Below are 20,512 nucleotides of genomic sequence, written 5' to 3'. Positions count from 1 at the left end.
AGACACTCACACAGGACCTTCACCGCCTTCACTGGTTCTGATTTAAAGGAGAGGTAGAGGAAAAGGAAAAGGAGATTGGGAATTTGCAGAGGAGGGTGCTGAGCCCCCGGCCCCATCTGGATTCACCTCTTCGGAACAGGTTTTAGGGAAGTTTGGCTTGTGGGAAAGGAAACCAGCATCCTGTTCCCACAGGTACCCAAACGCTCGATGTGTCCCTGTTTTCTGGAAATCCGTCCCGGTTTCCAATTTGATCCCGGAACGGTCCCTCTTTTTCTTAGGACCATCCAGCTGCAGTCCGACCAAGGCAGAATATGAAGCGCAACCATGACTTCCCTCGATCGGAAACTCGGCTTTTGCTCGGATGAGAACGCAAACTCGCTCAGAGACACTCGCCCAAGAACGCCGCCGAGACCACATAACACCGGCCTTGAAAGACCTACATTGGCTCCCAGTACGTTTCCAAGCACAATTCAAAGTATTGGTGCTGACCTTGAAAGCCCTAAACAGCCTCAGTCCTGTATACCTGAAGGAGCGTCTCCACCCCGGACACCGGGGTCCATCTCCCGAGGGCCTTCTGGCGGTTCCCTCCCTGCGAGAAGTGATGTTACAGGGAACCAGGCACAGGGCCTTCTCAGTGGTGGCGCCCGCCCTGTGGAACACCCTCCCACCAGATGTCAACAACTACCAGACTTTTAGAAGACATCTGAAGGCAGCCCTCTTTAGAGAAGCTTTTAATGTTTGATGTATTACAGTATTTTAATATTTTTTTGGAAGCTGCCCAGAGTGGCTGGGGAAGCCCAGCCAGATGGGCGGGGTATAAATAAATTATTATTATTATTATTATTATTATTATTATTATTATTTATTATTTACGCGGACTCGCTCAGAGACACTTGCCCAGCCTCGGCCGAGAACGCAAACTCGCTCAGAGCCGTGACGAGCCACGTCCCTGCTCCCTTTTCTGAAACGTCATTGATCTTTAGTGGTTTGGGACCGGGCCGCATGCCTGGCCCCGTTCCAGCCCTTTAATCCTATTCCCAGATTTGCGTCCCTTTAATCCTCTTTTCCCTCTGCAGTCCCCACCCTGAGGAGCTCTGGTGGAGGGACAGTTCCTGGCTATACATAGGACGTGTTGAACATGACTCATGCGCACTCAGACACACACTTGCGTTCGCCGGCCTGGTCTCTGTCAGGCCCTTTGGCTCCGCCTTTGAAGCTGCTTTAACCGCTAGGCTTTATTTCCTTTGCAATTGCGCCTCTGAGCTGCAAGAAGGAAGCTTCTGTTTCAACTTTCTGCGGTTCGGCCATGGGATCGAAGGTGGTGAATTCTCCTTTCTTGGAGGTTTTTCCAAGTCAAGTACTTTATTACGGTCATAGACCAGCATAGACAAAACATATACATAAATAGCATAACAGTATGAATCCAGGCGAATAATTATTAAATAAATAGGAGCTAGAACCAAACGTAGATTTAAACATATACATAGGATACTTAATTAAGGATAGATAATGGGTGAATAAGATTAAAAGATCAGTTAACACAGCTATATGGCGTGGGCTTCAGAAGTGCAGATCTAATAATATGGGCCTTCAGTTTAGGATTGAATTGTGGCATAGATCAGTCTTCGTCAAATATCTATCATGGCAGCGCAATATCTGGTGACTGAATATGTGACTTCTGGGCTCTCTTCCTGTGAACCAGACCAAGTTTTATTGCGGCAAAAGCCAGTGACACTGAACACCACAAGGTCAAACAAAAGGAAATCAACAGCAACATCAGAAAGAAGAAAAAAAAGATTACACAAGGGAACTTCGCAGTGTGCCATTCAACAGAAGAAATTTACACTTCCTGATTACTAAAGTGCAAAATTTGGCCACCTCATATGATATTGAGCTTGAGGAATCTTCCAGAAGGTATTTTCGTAGAATTTCGGGGGAGGATTCCAAATAATGTTGTAGGGGTATAAATTTTGATAAGAGCGGCAAAATAAGTTGAGCTCGTTCTTCACTATAAAATTCGCAGAATAGAAGGATGTGTGTAACAGATTCTACCTTATTAGACATACAGGGGCAGAGACGTGCATGCATTGGAGGTTTTTAAGCGGAGGTTGGATGGTTGATTCAGCTGAGATTCTTGCATTGCAGAGGGGTCAGACTGGATGACCCTCCGGGTCCCTTCCTAATCTTCAATTCTCTGACCGTCAAGCAATAATAATAATAATAATAACAAGAGTAATAAATTCATACTCCGCCCATCTGGCTGGGTTTCCGCAGCCCCTCTTGGCGGCTCCCAACAGAATATTACAAAGGGGATAAAACAATCTGACGCTGTTATAACCCCACGCTTGTAAAAGCAGATAAAAATGATTTCAGAAATATAAAAATTAAAAACTTGGCGACCGAAACAACCAAGGCAACAGAGCGGCTAACCTATGAGGAGAGGCCAAAAGCGTTTCACAGAACCATAGAATCTGTGAATCTGTGAATCTTTCGCCCAGCACGGCACTCGAACTCGCCACCCTGAGATTCACCGCCTACCAAACGAGCTGCTTATCCCTCGCGAATTGTAGCTTCCTAGTCTAGTAGAAGAGGCGAGGCGGCGGACGTTTACAAAACGGTGCTATAAAATGATACTATAGGGACTTCCCTTATTATTATTATTATTATTATTCCCCAGCCACTCTGCCGGGTGGCTTCCAACATAAATAAAAACATTATAAAATTTCCCTAACAAGGCTGCCTTCAGATGTCTTCTAAAGGTTCTATAATGACTTATCTTTTTTCCCCCAAAATTTTTTTTATTGATTTTCCAAAATTTTAAACAAACAAACATCAATCTTAACTGTACTTAATCCAATCTTGGTAACATTGTTAAATGACTTCCTCAAATCCCCCCTGGCTGAGTTTCATTGTATATCGTTGTAACAGTTTCCGCAAAACCAATTTTCTCATAAAATTTAACTTAGTCACTTAACATCTTTCTTCCTTTTCCTTTTAACTTAAAACATTTTGTTCTCTAACATCACAGATTTAAACCCTAAGCCTGTCTGGTATTTGCAAGTTTTTCCCCCCAATTAAAATAGTGACTTATCTTCTTATATGCTCTAATGGAGCCTCCATGTGGAGGTGCACTCTATCCTAGGTTTTTAGCATTTTTGTAGGCCACTGGGAGCAAAGGATACTGGACTGGACGGTCCAGTGGCCTTATCCAGGATGCTATCCTGACATCCTTCTCCATCTCTCTTCTCTGTGTCATCCCTAATCCTGTTATTATTATTATGAGAGGCACAGATTTAATGCTGGGGCCAAGGGAGTCTTCTACATCCCAGCCATGACAGATCTTTATTTTTAATTTATTTATTTCTCAAAAGGAAAACAGTGCAAGGAATTTCTCTACGTACGTCATTGTCTGACGGCAACCCTAATTAACCGGCATTTACCGTGTTTCGCGACACACCCCGCCTGCAATTTTCCTTTTTTTTCTCTTCCAAAGGAGGAGGAGGAAATGGCAAGATGTAATCAGGGAATTTTCCATTTGGCACCTCCTCATTCCTTTCGGTGCCCTAGTTTACGGGAGACGGTCCTCTCGCCTGAAGGGAATGTTCAAAAGCAGATCAGATGCTTGGTTCGGGCCGCATGGGGCCAACACGGGCTGGCAGCAGCGCCTGTTCCCCATGGTTTCGGTGCTATACATGCGAAACAGGCGCTCTGCCGCTAGACTTACAAATCAAGCAAGACCTCCTGGTTCTGGATAAAGGGCCTAGGTAGGCCAGCATTTCCTGCACTGGCTGGCAGCAGCTGCCAAGGTCTCCGCCCCATCGCTGCCTTGAAGATGCTGTGGGCATTCTCCATGCAAAGCAGATGTAATGACAATAATTAGAATAACAATAATAGCACCCCTTGAGCTCAAATCCTCAGGTTGCCTACGTAGAACAAAACCCACTTAAATTAATGGACCAAATTACGCCCGCCTGAGTTGCGTCTGTGAATAAATAGGCCTACTCTGAGTAGGGCGAAATGTTCAAGGCAACTTCTGTGCACATATATAGGTCGCTCACTATCGGTCTTCCCCGTTATGTAATTCTATTTCGGTTACAGTGAAAATATTCTGACCTTTGCACAGGGTTACCGTAAATTAATACTTGTGTTCCCTTCTTTCTGTCAGCCCGCCTTGCATTTTTCCGTAAAAGTGTGCAGGTGTCGATCCTTCCGCCTCCATGCAGAAGGGCCAGGGCCAGATTTAGGTTTGATGCGGCCCTCAGCTCCTGAAGGTCATGGGGCCCTTTATATGTCCAGCCGTCCTTTGTCAACAACAAATAGTCACTGTTTTTGAATAGATGCTATATGGTCATTTACGGACCTAACAGGTATCTCAAGCCATTTGCACACCACAAAATATTTATTTTATCCAAGTCATTGTTGAACTGAAATACAATTAAGAAGAAGTACATTAACAGTGAGATACAATTAAGAAGAAGCATATTCATAGTGAAATAATTATTAAGCTCCAACTTAAAATGATTTTTTATTCATAACAAACTGAATCATGCAAACACATTGGCATTTGGCGATAAGCAAAAGGTCCTTTAGAAACACAATTTACAAAGACTCATAATCTAGTCTCTAAAAACTTGCTATAACATGAAATAATACTGGGTGTAAATAATGGGTAGTCAAACTAAGGCCCGGGGGCCGGATCCAGCCCAATCGCCTTCTCAATCCGGCCCGCAGACAGTCTGGGAATCAGCGTGTTTTTACATGAGTAGAATGTGCCCTTTTATTTAAATTGCATCTCTGGGTTATTTGTGGGGCATAGGAATCCGTTCATATTTTTCCCCAAAATATAGTCCGGCCCCCCACAAGGTCTGAGGGACAGTGGACCGGCCCCCTGCTGAAAAAGTTTGCTGACCCCTGGATTTACGATGCAAACTACTAATAATTATAAATAGCTTTATTAATATGAAGTTAAGTGTTATAACCTGACAATGCAATTGTAGTTAACACAAGCAGGCAGGGCCCATGACTTACATCATAGGAGCCTACACAACACAAAACACTGTTGCCAACAAACCTTTTTGGGTGTGCCGGATTTACGTATAAGCTAAACAAGCCATAGCTTAGCTCCTCACTCTCTTGCCCCCCCCCCCAAATTCACTATTAATATAGGTAAAGGGACCCCTGACCATTAGGTCCAGTCATGGCCGACTCTGGGGTTGTGGCGCTCATCTCACTTTACTGGCCGAGGGAGCCAGCGTACAGCTTCCAGGTCATGTGGCCAGCAGGACTAAGCCGCTTCTGGCGAACCAGAGCAGCGCACGGAAACGCCGTTTACCTTCCCGCCAGAGCAGTACCTATTTATCTACTTGCACTTGTGTAATATGGGAAAATGCCGCTTGTAGGTTTTATTTTATTTGTCTTTTATCTTATATTTTGGAAATGTACATCCAGTTGTTTTTCTCCCCCTTTAAACGTGTCAAGGCAAAGAGCTCCCTGTTCCCCTTTAAATCGGTTCATGACTAGAACCTAGTACATTTATTGCTTTGATTTTATGGATCAGTGGTCTCGTTAGATAGTAAAATTCACGTTAGGTTGATGTTTTAGGGGTTGTTTTCAATTAATCCGTTTTGCATTGCTTTCTATGGGAAAGCGTGCCTTGGTTTTGGAATGCTTTGGTTTAGGAATGGAATTTCCGGAACGGATTAAGTTTGAGAACCAAGGGACCACTGTAAATGAAAGGGAAGAAATGGAGGCGTGAGAGATTTGACTTTCTTGGGCTCCATGATCACTGCAGATGGTGACAGCAGTCACGAAATTAAAAGACGCCTGCTCCTTGGGAGAAAAGCAATGACAAACCTAGACAGCATCTTAAAAAGCAGAGACATCACCTTGCCAACAAAGGTCCCTATAGTTAAAGTCATGGTTTTCCCAGTAGTGATGTACGGAAGTGAGAGCAGGACCATCAAGAAGGTTGATCGCCGAAGAATAGATGCTTTTGAATTCTGGTGCTGGAGGAGACTCTTGAGAGTCCCATGGACTGCAATAAGATCCAACCTCTCCATTCTGAAGGAAATCAGCCCTGAGTGCTCACGGGAAGGACAGGTCCTGAAGCTGAGGCTCCAAGACTTTGGCCACCTCAGGAGAAGAGAAGACTCCCTGGAAAAGACCCTGATGTTGGGAAAGATGGAGGGCACAAGGAGAAGGGGGCGACGGAGGACGAGATGGTGGGACAGTGTTCTTGAAGGTGCCAGCATGAGTTTGACCAAACTGCGGGAGGCAGTGGAAGACAGGAGGGCCTGGCGTGCTCTGGTCCAGGGCGTCACGAAGAGGCGGACACAACTAAACAACATCAATGTTGAATATCCTTTTGCCAAGGGCAGACAGAGCAGGGGAGATAGGCCTAGAATCGTGCAATCACAGAATGGCAGAGTCGGGAGGGACCCCAAGAGACAGCTAGACCGACCCTCTGCAAGGCAGGAGTATCTGCAAAAGCATGCAATTTTGTTACCAAAAAAAATTAAAATAGGGAGGGAAGAGGAGGTGGAGAGAAGAGAGGTGATGTTTTGCATTATATCACAAGAGGAAGTTGCGCGCAGCATGACATAATAACAGGGGTGGGCGTGGCCTGGGGAGGCGTGTGATTGACAGGAGGTGGGCGGGGCCCCGAGCCCGGGGATTCTCGCCTGCGATTTTTTTCTTCCACGCTTTGCAAGGAAAGTAGGTTAGCAGATCTCTCCGAGCGCGCTTGGCAAAGGCGAGGCAGAGAGGAGGCGCGCGAGGGAGAGCTCCCGTCCAACGCATATTATTATTATTATTATTTATTCCTAATAATTAGGGTATAGCAGAAACAGAAAGCAGGAGGGAGGGAGGAAGAAGGGGCCTCGGGTCTCCATCTCTCCATTATTTATTTCTTCTTTCTGCTCCATCCATTCTCCTGCAAAGAGTTTCGCTTCTGCATCCAATCTCATACATGCGATTTCCAGAAGTGCGCACATAAAGGGATATCGGCCAACATGCGAGGTAAGGGTTATATTTCGTGTTGTTTTTTTTTAAAGGGGGGGGGGAATGGAGAGAGTCTAAATCTCCGCTGGCCCCGATCCGAGCGCTTTTAAACAACCGAAAAACAACAACAACAACAGCCCCAAACTCTGCTTTTACGCAAAGCTGGAAGCGTGCGTAAATCTCCCCGCGCGCGGACGCTGAACAACTGCAGCCTACTCGGAGTAAACCTATTGACATCGGGGGGAGGAGGATCTGATTTCAATGGGTCAAATCTTGAGTAGGACTTGGTTACGTTTGGGTCCAGTGAGGGGAGAAGAAGCTGCGCTCCTGCGAGCCGCGCCTACTCCGAAGTAAATCTCCTTCCCCAAACCCACCCCCGTTGGAATCAGAAATGGGTTATTGGAGCCACCTGAGTTTTACTCGAGAGTAGACCTGTTGGAATAAATGGGGCGGCGGGGAGGCTTATTGCAACCCCAAAACTGCGACCTTATGCATGCGCTCCTTTAACCTGGGAGTAAGCCCCGTGCTTCTTTGCTTCCGAGTAGACCTGCAGAGGGATGGCACTGTTTACTTGGAGTAAGTGTGTTGAGAGAAGCTTTACTCGCTCGTGAACGTGCTTAGGCATTTGCAGTCTCAATGATGATGCGGTGGGGTTTACTCGGAAGCAAATACTTCTGTGCGCAGGGAAATGAACGCGTGTAGGATCGCAGCCTTAGTTTTGCGGGGAAGGTCCGGATTGTGTTCCTTGCCTCTTAGAAAATGATATTTTCTCCCAACAGCAAGCAAACACTGGTTCACTTTGCAGCTGAGCAACTTTACAGTATATGGCGTAAAAACCCAGCAAATAATAATATTTATTATATAATATTATTTATTATTATTAGGGCCATCAGGGCAAAATAAACTCAGTTGCAGGAGACACTAGAGTTGCATCCGACTCAGAATCCACCCTTTAAAATGAATTTTCAGCCAAGTAAAGTTGCATCCATTCATTACAATGGGTCTTCTCTGAGTAGGGTTGGGTCAGAGACGGCCTCATATTATTTCCATTACCCACCTTGATTTATTCCCTGTCTTGGTGGCAAAGAATCTTGCGTTGAAGATTCGGGACCTGCAATTATTATTACTAAATCCTGAGCAACTGTTACTTAAGCAAAGGACACCGGGAGATATATAATTACGTTGGTGAGCCATACAAGATGACAAACACGATCTAAAATTTGTATACACTATGTAGCGTTCTAAGGTTTTTCCCTTTTTAAAAAAATTGACCAGGCAGAGAGAGAGATTCAAAAATTGGGTTGTTCCACCCCAAAAAAGTGCAAGAAAAACCCTCATTTTGAACTTCACCGATTAGATTCCTGCCTCTTCAAAGAGAAAAAAAGTTAATTAAAAGATGTTTTATTTTGTTATCAAGAGTTGTTTTTTTGCGGTAAGGTTTTGTCGTGTTTTGCGGACTGCAAATCTCTCAGGCTGCAATTCTGAATTATGTTTGCTATGGATCATGTCCTCAACTCCCCAGGAGCCAGCGTGGCTTACATCTGAGTAAAACATCTTTGAGACGTCCCTGCAAATCTCTTTGCCTCTCTATTCCCTTGTATGATTTGATGGCTTTCCCCCCTCACTAGGAAGGTTTTAGTTGGAGAGCTAGATTAGGTGTGGGCCCCCACCCTTGTTGCTTGGTGACGACAATGCACTCTGCACATTCTCAGGGGCACTCTTGCCCTGCCAGAAACCCAGCCTTGACGAAAGGACACAGGTTTTTTTCCCTTTTTAAAAAAATTCCGGATTCCCCCAGCGCAGTATCTGCTGCAAATTGCTTCCCGCTGAAAGAGATTGGTCTTAATGTTTTATTTCTGTTAGGTGGGTTGGTGCCATTAAAAAAATAAAATGTTTCCAGGCTTAATATGGAAGGAAATATATATTTTGTCCTTTTAAAAAAAAAGGGAGGAGTAACAGCCATGAGGAAGAGATTCCAGGGGGGGGGGGAATAGGTGGGCCAAAAGAAAATAGGATTTAAAAAAAATAATAATCACCCAGTAGACTGTTCCCATTCCATTTGAGAACTGGCCCACCACTAAGCTAAAAGTTCAATTAATCGTTATTTTTCCATAATGTTAATACCAGGGCTTTCAGCTAAGGCTGGGCATTCAGTTTGGGTAGCTGTAGAAGGTTTGTTTGTTTGGAGAAAGTATTGACTTGTAGGACTGTCTTACAACGTTTTATAGGGAGGGTCTTGGTGAGGAATTAAGTGGTGTGTGTCATTAAGCCTCCCTTCCCACTTTTGCCTCTGTCTGCGGATTCTTAAATCTCTTGGTTGCGGGTTCGAGATCCGCGCTGGGCCGAAAGATTCATGCATTGCAGCGGGTTGGGCTGGATGACCACCGGGGCCCCTACGATTCCACCATCCTGTTCTAGGATAACCTAGCAAAATACCCAGCGCTGGCCGATTCATCGCGTCTGGTGAGCTTCCCTGTAGACCGGGGGGAAAATGGGTAGCCAGGGCTATGAAAGAGGGTCCTACAAAAAATGGGGCAGCCTAGACTCTACGCCAAAGCCCTTTGGGGGCGGACTGGGCTTCTGTGCCCTTCAGTCGGAGCCTGGCACTGCTGAGTTCGGACAGCTCTCTCCATATTTGATGCCACGCATTCATATTCCCTCTCCAGATCCAGCCCCTGCCATCTGTTGACCCAATTTTTTACAGAGTCATGACCCACAGATTGCCCGATATATAGCATATATATATCTCTCCGAAACCTGATTTACAGGATTCAGGAGAAAAAAACAAAACATATTAAGGATGTTATGGCTATCTTGCTGATTCCGTCTCTTCCAGAAGACGTGAGTTTCTGTCTGTATTATTTTCTGGGAAAAAGAAAGGCCCAGATTTTGCTAATAGGTGCTCAGACAACCCAGGGTCTGTGCCAGCTTTCAAGTTACCCAGAGGAATGTTCCTGTGTGACCCGCAAGGCTTGCGCATTGCCACACCTGCCCGGTCATGTGCTTCGGTGTAATTTGCTACTGACCGCTGTTGTTGTCTTAACAGTCTTGGAAAAAATAAAGAGGAGCAGTTATTTGGGTCAGCCTTACCTGCCCGGGTTTTAAATTGGCAGTGTGGGCAGTCAGCTGAGCAAGAGACTTGTGAGACCTGGAGGCTTGCATGCTTGTGTGGCAAAAAAAAAAAGTCTCTCTCTTTCTCTCTCTCTCTCTTTCCTGTTCATCTTTCTCCTTCGACCGGGGGTCAATGTGGGTTTTACAGTGTGATGGAACAAGGTTTTTGCGACCCCCTTAAAGGCATAACACATTATTATTAAGGAACACTCTGTCATGGACTAGGAAGCCATGTCTGTAGCCTTTTTGGGTGGGTAGAATATGCAGAATTGGTGCGGTTCACTAGAATGTCTCTATTTTCGCTGGAGAAATGTGGGAAGGTATGGAATTATCTGGCCCATGAGCTGTCTGCAGGCAAACCTATATAGGGAAGTTTTTTTCCATGCTATATTATGTTTTTATATAAGTTGGAACAGTGGCGTAGCGTGGGTTGTCAGCACCCGGGGCAAGGCAAGTAATTTGCACACCCTAACCCGTGGATTTGCGCCCCCTAACCCTAAACCCCAGATGTTGTGCCCGGTGCGGCCGGGCCCCCCTGCACCCCCCACGCTACGCCACTGTGTTGAAAGCCTCCCAGAGTGGCATATATATAGCAAAAATATCATTATGGAACGGGATGCCCCTATTTTCACTGGAGAAATGTCAGAAGGTATGGAATTATCTGACCCATGAGCTGTCTGCAGGCAATCCTGTATAGGGAAGTTTTCCCCCATGTTATATTATGTTTTTATATATGTTGGAAGCCTCCCAGAGTGGCATATATATAGCAAAAATATCATTATGGAACGGGGTGTCCCTAGTTTCATCGGAGAAATGTCGGAGGGCACGGCGCACTTTCGGAGCAGGCGTGGGGAGATTCACCTTGGCCTTCTCAAAGGGAAAAAAACAAAGAAACGATGTTTTCTGTCCTGCTGTGGTTTCCTTCGACCGCACGGACTCTGCCACGTGTCGTGTCGGCCATTTTGCAGCAGCCTCCGCCGCCTCTCTTCCCAGCCCTTCCAAAGATGGCCGCAGCAATGCTAACAGGCGGTTGGAGGGGGTAGGAAGGGAGAATGGCGACTGGAGCATAAAGATGGGAAGAAGAAGCCCCTTTGCGTTCTGGGAAAACATCTTCCCTCGCTTCCGTTCGCCGTCCAGCTTAGGGCTTGCCGGTGCGCGGACAACGCATGAAATTCCCTACTGTGGGATTTGCAGAGAGGATTAGCTGTGGCAGAGAGGGGAAATGTGCTCATCCCTGTCTCATATGCCTGGATCCGAGCGTCCAGTTTCTGCCTGGTCTCCGTTCGTGCACTGCCGCTACGTCCCCGGCGCCATTTTGGTTCCATGCGCCACTCACCACGTTGGCCAGAACCAGTATGCACCTCTCCTTTTCCCCAGTGCCATAATAGCTGAGCCCTTTCTGTCGACGGGGAAAAGACAATGCGCTTCTTTGCAGCATCCATGCTCTCATGCGCAAGCCTCGGCTTTTCTCGCCGTCCGTTTTTCAAAATGCCCCCTTTATTTCTGCAAATATATTAAATTTTTTGCATTTGGTTTCTGTTGAGCATGGGAGCAAAGACCTCAAGCCAAAAGATGCAAGCAGATTGCTTTTGCAGAAGTCCAGATCAAGGGAACTCATTTGTTGTTGTTGTTGTCGTTTAGTCGTGTCCAACTCTTCGTGACCCCCTGGACCAGAGCACGCCAGGCCCTCCTGTCTTCCACTGCCTCCCGCAGTTTGGTCAAACTCATGTTCGTAGCTTTGAGAACACTGTCCCACCATCTCGTCCTCTGTCGTCCCCTTCTCCGACATCAGGGTCTTCTCCAGGGAGTCTTCTCTTCTCCTGAGGTGGCCAAAGTATTGGAGCCTCAGCTTCAGGATCTGTCCTTCCAGTGAGCACTCAGGGCTGATTTCCCTCCGAATGGAGAGGTTGGCTCTTCTTGCAGTCCATGGGACTCTCAAGAGTCTCCTCCAGCACCACAATTCAAAAGCATCCATTCTTCGGCGATCAGCCTTCTTGATGGTCCAGCTTTCCCTTCCATACATCACTACTGGGAAAACCAGAGCTTGAACTATACGGACCTTTGTTGGCAAGGTGATGTCTCTGCTTTTTAAGATGCTGTCTAGGCTTGTCATTGCTTTTCTCCCAAGAAGCAGGCGTCTTTTAATTTCATAGTCCCTCTCTATTCTGCCCTGGTCAGACCACACCTAGATTGTACTGTGTCCAGTTCTGGGCACCACAATTTAAGAAGGAGGTTGACAAGCGGGAAAGCGGGCAGAGGAGGATGACTGAGATCGTCAAGGGTCTGGAAACCAAGCCTGATGAGGAACGGTTGAAGGAGCTGGGGATATTTAGCCTGGAAAAGAGGAGATAGGGTTGCCACCTTCACGGCTGCCACATAGAAGAGGGAGCAAGCTTGTTTACTCCGGCTCCCAAGGGTAGGACTCGAACTCGTGGCTTCGAGTGACAAGAAGCCCCTTCCAACGCAACAATTCTATAAATCTACCTTTTTCCCTGAGGGAGATTGGAACTTTCTTTCCAGGGCCATCAGGGCTGGGGAGCTGGGTTCCGTGGGTCCCAACTCCCAGGAAAATGCTAAGGTTGAATTCAGCCAAAGATGGAAGCCTCTTTGATGCTCAGGGGGACAAATACAACCCCCCCCCAAAAAAATAAGCCAACCTTATATCTTGTCTTTGGAGTCTACCCATCCTGGCCCCCATCGCTGGTCCAGATGTTTTTGCCTGGCTGAGTCCCTGGAGGAGGATAGGAGGGAGGGAAAGGCCTGCTTAGGAACTTTTACAGGTGTAAAAAGGTAAAGGTAAAGGGACCCCTGACCGTTAGATCCAGTCGTGGCTGACTCTGGGGTTGCAGCGCTCATCTTGCTTTATTGGCCGAGGGAGCTGGCGTCCAGCTTCCGGGTCATGTGCCCAGCAGGACTAAGCCGCTTCTGGCGAACCAGAGCAGCACATGGAAACGCCGTTTACCTTCCCGCCGGAGTGGTACCTATTTATCTACTTGCACTTTGAGGTGCTTTCGAACTGCTAGGTTGGCAGGAGCAGGGACCGAGAAACGGGAGCTCACCCCGTCATTGCGGGGATTCGAACCGCCAACCTTCTGATCGGCAAGTCCTAGGCTCTGTGGTTTAACCCGCAGCGCCACCCGCGTCCCTGATGTAATTTTACAGATGTAAAAATTATCAAATGTTGCCCCCGCTGCCCCTCCCTCGCCTGTGCCCCGCAGGGCGAGGTTGTGATGTGGCTCTCTGCTTAAGGATGCTCCCTGCGCTGCCTTAAGCTGAACATTTTTCAAACGGAGCCTTCAAGCATCTTAGGGCGACTTTTTGGGAATCTAAGACGCTGCCTCTGCCCATTTCACAGAAGGGAAAACAGGCACAATGCACAGGAAAAACAACAACCCCCTCTTGCACAACTTATGCCTGCGCCAAGTGCGGAACCCTCAAGAAGCTGGCAGCCCCCCACCCCAGGGATAAAAACCCTCCAGCCACAAAGCAAACCCATAAACCCTTATTTTTTTTTTAAAAAAAATGTATTATAACTGGGCGGGCAAAGGCAGGTGTTTGCAGGGTCCACAAACACCCAATTGGGCAACCCCGATATTTCACCGTCAACCCTTTGAAGTGAGAAGTTTTGGAGGCAAAAGGTCCCAGGTCCCTGTCTATAAAGTGCATTATTTTCCTGTATTTTATTTTATTTTTGAATCCTTGTTTGGATTTCTGGTTTCCCCTTTGTCATTTTTTGCAACTCGGCATTGATTACAGTGGGACCTTGGTACCCGAACGGTTCGGCTCCCTCAACGCCGCAAACCCGGAAGTGAGTGCTCCGGTTTGAGAACGTTTTTCGGAAGCCAGACATCTGGCGTGGCTTCCGATTGGCTGCAGAAAACTTCTGCAGCCAATCGGAAGCTGCACCTCGGTTTCCGAATGGTTCCAGACAGGCATAGGCAAACTCAGCCCTCCAGACTACAACTCCCATCATCCCTAGCTAACAGGACCAGTGGTCAGGGATGATGGGTTGTTGTAGTCCCAAAAGATCTGGAGGGCCGGAGTTTGCCTATGCCTGGTTCCACGAGTCAAATGGACTCCTGGAACGGTTTAAGTTTGAGAACCAAGGCTCCACTGTACCAGCTATTCTGCATCAATTGTTTTAATACTTTTGTCGGACGTTGCCCAGAGTGGCCTGATGTTGTTGTTGTTGTTTAGTCATTTAGTTGTGTCTGCATCTTCGTGACCCCCTGGACCAGAGCACGCCAGGCCCTCCTGTCTTCCGCTGCCTCCCACAGTTTGGTCAAACTCATGCTGGTCGCTTCGAGAACACTGTCCCACCATCTCGTCCTCTGTCATCCCCTTCTCCTTGTGCCCTCCATCTTTCCCAACATCAGGGTCTTTTCCAGGGAGTCTTCTCTTCTCCTGAGGTGGCCAAAGTCTTGGAGCCTCAGCTTCAGGATCTGTCCTTCCCGTGAGCACTCAGGGCTGATTTCCTTCCGAATGGAGAGGTTGGATCTTCTTGCAGTCCATGGGACTCTCCAGAGTCTCCTCCAGCACCAGAATTCAAAAGCATCCATTCTTCGGCGATCAGCCTTTGGCATATAAGTAATTACATTATTATTATTACTGCATCTCCACGTAAGGTAAAGGTAAAGGGACCGCTGACCATGAGGTCCAGTCGTGGCTGACTCTGGGGTTGCGGCGCTCATCTCGCTTTACTGGCCGAGGGAGCCGGCGTACAACTTCCGGGTCATGTGACCAGCAGAACTAAGCCGCTTCTGGCGAACCAGAGCAGCACACGGAAACGCCGTTTACCTTCCCGCCGGAGTGGTACCTATTTATCTACTTGCACTTTGACGTGCTTTCGAACTGCTAGGTGGGCAGGAGCAGGGACCGAGCAACGGGAGCTCACCCCGTCATTGCGGGGATTCGAACCGCTGACCTTCTGATCGGCAAGTCCTAGGTTCTGTGGTTTAACCCACAGCGCCACCCACATCCTGCATCTCCACATAGACCTGGGGGGAAAACCCTGCCTGAAACTGAAACTGCCCACCAGTGTTGACAACCAGGAGTGCCAACTTGGCCTTGAGATCATGGCTGTATTGCCCTGGTGCCCAAATTTGCGGGTGCCCAGCCCCTCTGTGGCAAATTTTGTGGGTGCTCAGGTCATAGCTGTCAATGTTTCCCTTTTCTTTAAGGGAAATCCCCTTTTTCCGAATAGGTTTCCTTGCAAGAAAAGTTGACAGCTACGGCTCTGGTACACTGAGCCCCAAGGAGTCGACAACTACACAGACAACACCAAGCCGAGAGCCTCAGTCCTGGTCTAATCCTTTATTTTTCCGCCCTGGGATTATAAAGTGGACTTCCAGGAATACGATGGAGACTGGTCTGGTTTGTTCCTCCTCTGGAAAAAGTGCCGGGTTTCTGTTTTTGCCCGCCGTCTCCGGTTTTGCGGTGCCGGGAAAATTCCAGTCGGAAACCCAAACTTCTGGTGCAAACGTCTTTGCTGCCTCTTTCGCCCTGAACGCCAGAAACCATCTGCTTCCGTTCCTTCCTTGCTTTTGCAAGGACCTGCGATGCTGCTCTAAATTGGCTTCACTCGAGGCCTCGGTTCTCTGCAGAGGCAAGCGTGGCAGAAGTATTCTTATTAAGAGCTGCTCCAGTGACCTAGATCTGTCATTGCGGCGGGGCGTGCGTGGTTACGCACGAGGGGTGTGTGTGTGTGTAGCAGCAAGGGGGGCGGGGGGGGGAATCGGAAACCCGGAAAAAGAAAATCTGGAGAGAGCGAGAGTCAGGAGAGGCAGAGCTTGCCAACCTCTTAAACAGCAGAGTTTTCCCAAAAAATAAAGTTTACTCCCTGTGCATCATCTCTCGTCGCCCCAAACCACTGCCGGATTTACATATAAGCTAAACAAGCTATAGTTTAGGGCCCAGAAGGGGAAGAAATGGAGTCAGTGAGAGATTTTACCTTCTTGGGCTCCATGATCAGGGCAGATGGTGACAGCAGTCACGAAATTAAAAGATGCCTGCTTCTTGGGAGAAAAGTGATGACAAACATAGACAGCATCTTAAAAAGCACGGACATCACCTTGCCGACAAAGGTCCATATAGTTCAAGTTCTGGTTTTCCCAGTAGTGATGTATGGAAGTGAGAGCTGGACCATAAAGAAGGCTGATCGCCGAAGAATGGATGCTTTTGAATTCTGGTGCTGGAGGAGACTTTTGAGAGCCCCATGGACTGCAAGAAGATCCAACCTCTCCATTCGGAAGGAAATCAGCCCTGAGTGCTCACTGGAAGGACAGATCCTGAAGCTGAGGCTCCAAGACTTTGGCCACCTCAGGAGAAGAGAAGACTCCCTGGAAAAGACTCTGATGTTGGGAAAGATAGAGGGCACAAGGAGAAGGGGACGACGGAGGACGAGATGGTGGGACAGTGTTCTCGAAGAGACCAGCATGAGTTTGACCAAACTGCGGGAGGCAGTGGAAGACAGGAGTGCCTGGCATGCTCTGGTCCAGGGGGTCACGAAGAGGCGGACACAACTAAACAACAACAACAACAACAAACAAGCTATAGTTTAGCGCCCCACTCCCTAAAACATCACTGGTTTGCTCCTTTCTATATATAGGGTGCCTACATTCTGCTATTTATAATTATTAGTAGCTTCATATATTTACACCTATTATTACTTCATGTTATAGCAAGTTTCTGGAGACAAGATGATGAGTCTTTGTAAACTGTGTTTCTAAAGGACCTTTTGCTATCGCCAAATGCCAATGTGTTTGCATTATTCAGTTTATGTATAAAAAATCATTTTAAGTTGGACCTGAAGAATTATTTCACTATGAATATACTTCTTCTTAATTGTATTTCACTATTAATACACTTCTTCCTAATTGTATTTCAACAATTACTTGGATAAAATACATATTCTGTTACGTGCAAACGGCTTGAGATACCTTTTAGGTCCATTAATGACCATATAGCATTTATTCAATACCAAAAAAGTGACAATTTGTTGTGGAGAAAGGACAGCTGGACATAGAAAGGGCCCCGTTACTTTCAGGATCTGAGGGCCGCATCAAACCTAAATCCGGCCCTGGCCCTAACCATTGGTCATGCTGGCTGAGTAGAAGGCAGCGGGACACAGCCGTGGGGCAGTGATCAGATTTAGCCCCCTGCCTTCCCCCTAAGTGTGCTGGTAATTGTTTTGAAAAGTCAGTACAGTGGTACCTTGGTTCTCAAACTTAATCTGTTCCGGAAGTTTGTTCCAAAACCAAAGCGTTCCAAAACCGAGGCTCGCTTTCCCATAGAAAGCAATGCAAAACGGATTAATCCGTTCCAGGCTTTAAAAAACAACCCTAAAACAGCAATTTAATATGAATTTTACTATCTAACGAGATCATTGATCCATAAAATGAAAGCAATAAACAATGTACTGCAGTCACACAATCGATCCATCAGTAGCTGAACTGGGTTCCCCACAGTCACAAAAACAAAACAAAAAGAGCCACAAAACTGCAAAATAAATAGCAAAAACAGACAGACCTCAGCGTAACACTCAAAACGGAGTATGTTCCGCTTCCAAAAAAAGTTCGCAAACTGGAACACTTCCGGGTTTGCAGCGTTTGGGTTCCAAGTTGTTTGAGTACCAAGGCGTTTGAGAACCAAGATGCCACTGTAATGTAATATTTCGCTCACGGTCATCAATAGCTGATGGAGGTTTGAGTTTGGGGAGGGTTTTTCCAAGGCTGCGTGGCGTAGTGGCTAGAGCGCTCGGCGACGCTTCTTTCTCTTGGCCCAGCCTACCTGATAAGGTTGTTGTGAAAACGTCAGAGAGCAGCGTAGGAAGAAGAGCGAGAGAAACGATTTGCAAGGAAATCTTAACAGGCGAGGCTTTCTGCAGATCCTGCCCAGGAGCCAGGAATTCTGCGTCTTGCACAAATCATGCAAATCCTGACGCAAGGGCAGCCGAAAGAATCTCTGGGATGGGGCAACTGCGATACGAGGAAAGCTTGCACCATTGGGAAGTTTATTAAATGAGGCCTGGCACGGAGAAGGAGAAAGGTTTTTCTCCTCGTCTCATAACCCCAAGAAATCTTGGACGTCCGTGCTGGAAAATTTGGGGCAGATAAAAGAAAGGACTCGTCCATCCTTGAGCTGTGGAACTCCCTGCTACTTGAGGCCACCAAACTAGACGGCTTTCGCAGAGAACTGGGTGAAGGGAAGGGACCCAGGGGTCATCTAGTCCAACCCCACTGCAGTGCAGGGATCTTTTGCCCAACGAGGGGGTCGGACCCACGACCTTGAGATGGAGAATCTCGTTTTTCTACTGACTGAGCTATCTCCAAGGTCTGTGGAGGAGGAGACGGTGGCCTGATCCACGAGGCTCTTATCTTATTCCATTATACGATGTCAATATGTTGGGGACACCCGATGCTTTGCCACCCAACACTTAGACATCACAGCTTTGGGAATCTCCACTTCAAAACCAAGTTTCTAGTCCCTATGGGGTTGCGCATCCCAGAAGAGGCGGTAGGGAAGAGAAGGAGGCTCTCAGGCAGTCCGAATCTGCAGCCTTCGTGTTTGGCAGAAACGGGACATTTGCGACGCTTGAGGGCTAGAAACATGGTTCAAAAGGATAGTTAAATTGCCAGTCTGGCCAAAGGCACCCTTTTCAGGAGGGGAAAAGGGGTGAGAGAAGCAATGAGGCTTTCGGGATTTCTGTATGCGGAGGGGGGGCGAATTTCCTGGGTGCAGATACTCGGTTTATTCCTGCAGCAGGCGCAGGTGTGATCCTGTGGGATTACGGCCCCCAACGGCCCTCCCATCTCTCAAAGCGGCCCTTCTCTGCCTCTACCCCCTTTCCCCCGCTTCCTCCTCCTTATTTAACAAATTTTGAGTCCAAGCCTTTGTGCCCAGGTTCAGAGAGTTCTGTCTTCTCCTCCCTTCCATGTCTTTGTCACCATCCTCCTTCTGCTGAAACTCCTAACCCCAGTTCATCTCTCCCCTAACCCCGGTTTGTCTCTCTCCTAACCCAGGTTCGTCTCCCCCCTAACCCCAGTTCATCTCTCTCCTTTTTTAAAAAATAAATAAATAATATTTATTAAAGTTTCCAGAATAAAAAAGGAAAGAAAGAAAAAAGAAAAGGATAGAGTTTACACTTAATTTCATTGACATCTTTCCAGGACTTCCCCCATCTCTCTCCTAACCCCGGTTCATCTTTCTCTTAACCCCAGCTTGTCTCTCTCCTAACCCCGGTTCATCTTTCTCTTAACCCCAGCTTGTCTCTCTCCTAACCCCGGTTCATCTTTCTCTTAACCCCAGCTTGTCTCTCTCCTAACCCCGGTTCATCTTTCTCTTAACCCCAGCTTGTCTCTCTCCTAACCCCGGTTCATCTTTCTCTTAACCCCAGCTTGACTCTCTCCTAACCCCGGTTCATCTTTCTCTTAACCCCAGCTTGTCTCTCTCCTAACCCCGGTTCATCTTTCTCTTAACCCCAGTTCATCTCTCTCCTAACCCCGGTTCATCTTTCTCTTAACCCCAGTTCATCTCTCTCCTAACCCCGGTTCATCTTTCTCTTAACCCCAGCTTGTCTCTCTCCTAACCCCGGTTCATCTTTCTCTTAACCCCAGCTTGTCTCTCTCCTAACCCCGGTTCATCTTTCTCTTAACCTCAGCTTGTCTCTCTCCTAACCCCGGTTCATCTTTCTCTTAACCCCAGCTTGTCTCTCTCCTAACCCCGGTTCATCTTTCTCTTAACCCCAGCTTGTCTCTCTCCTAACCCCGGTTCATCTTTCTCTTAACCCCAGCTTGTCTCTCTCCTAACCCCGGTTCATCTTTCTCTTAACCCCAGCTTGACTCTCTCCTAACCCCGGTTCATCTTTCTCTTAACCCCAGCTTGTCTCTCTCCTAACCCCGGTTCATCTTTCTCTTAACCCCAGTTCATCTCTCTCCTAACCCCGGTTCATCTTTCTCTTAACCCCAGCTTGTCTCTCTCCTAACCCCGGTTCATCTTTCTCTTAACCCCAGCTTGTCTCTCTCCTAACCCCGGTTCATCTTTCTCTTAACCCCAGCTTGTCTCTCTCCTAACCCCGGTTCATCTTTCTCTTAACCCCAGCTTGTCTCTCTCCTAACCCCGGTTCATCTTTCTCTTAACCCCAGCTTGTCTCTCTCCTAACCCCGGTTCATCTTTCTCTTAACCCCAGCTTGTCTCTCTCCTAACCCCGGTTCATCTTTCTCTTAACCCCAGCTTGTCTCTCTCCTAACCCCGGTTCATCTTTCTCTTAACCCCAGCTTGTCTCTCTCCTAACCCCGGTTCATCTTTCTCTTAACCCCAGCTTGTCTCTCTCCTAACCCCGGTTCGTATGTCTCTTTACGCCAGTTCTTCTGTCTCCTAACCCCGGTTCGTCTCTCTCCTAACC

General features: G+C 47.4%; 1 protein-coding gene across 2 annotated transcripts in view; it reads left to right on the top strand.

Moving 5' to 3' along the window:
• Positions 1–6,714: 6,714 nt before the first annotated feature.
• LOC310835662 (nuclear receptor ROR-beta-like) overlaps positions 6,715–20,512 on the top strand; it is a 33,982-nt gene continuing 20,184 nt past the window's right edge. For both annotated transcript variants that reach the window (XM_083720556.1, XM_083720557.1), the window contains exon 1: positions 6,715–7,017. In XM_083720556.1, the coding sequence (XP_083576682.1) occupies positions 7,011–7,017 (7 nt within the window). In that variant the 5' untranslated portion in view covers positions 6,715–7,010. The remainder of the gene's footprint in view (positions 7,018–20,512) is intronic.

The sequence above is a fragment of the Podarcis gaigeae genome (genome assembly GCF_964106915.1).
Source record: "Podarcis gaigeae genome assembly, chromosome: 18".
In the NCBI taxonomy this organism is placed as follows: domain Eukaryota; kingdom Metazoa; phylum Chordata; class Lepidosauria; order Squamata; family Lacertidae; genus Podarcis; species Podarcis gaigeae.
This window is presented reverse-complemented; position numbering and strand designations above follow the sequence as displayed.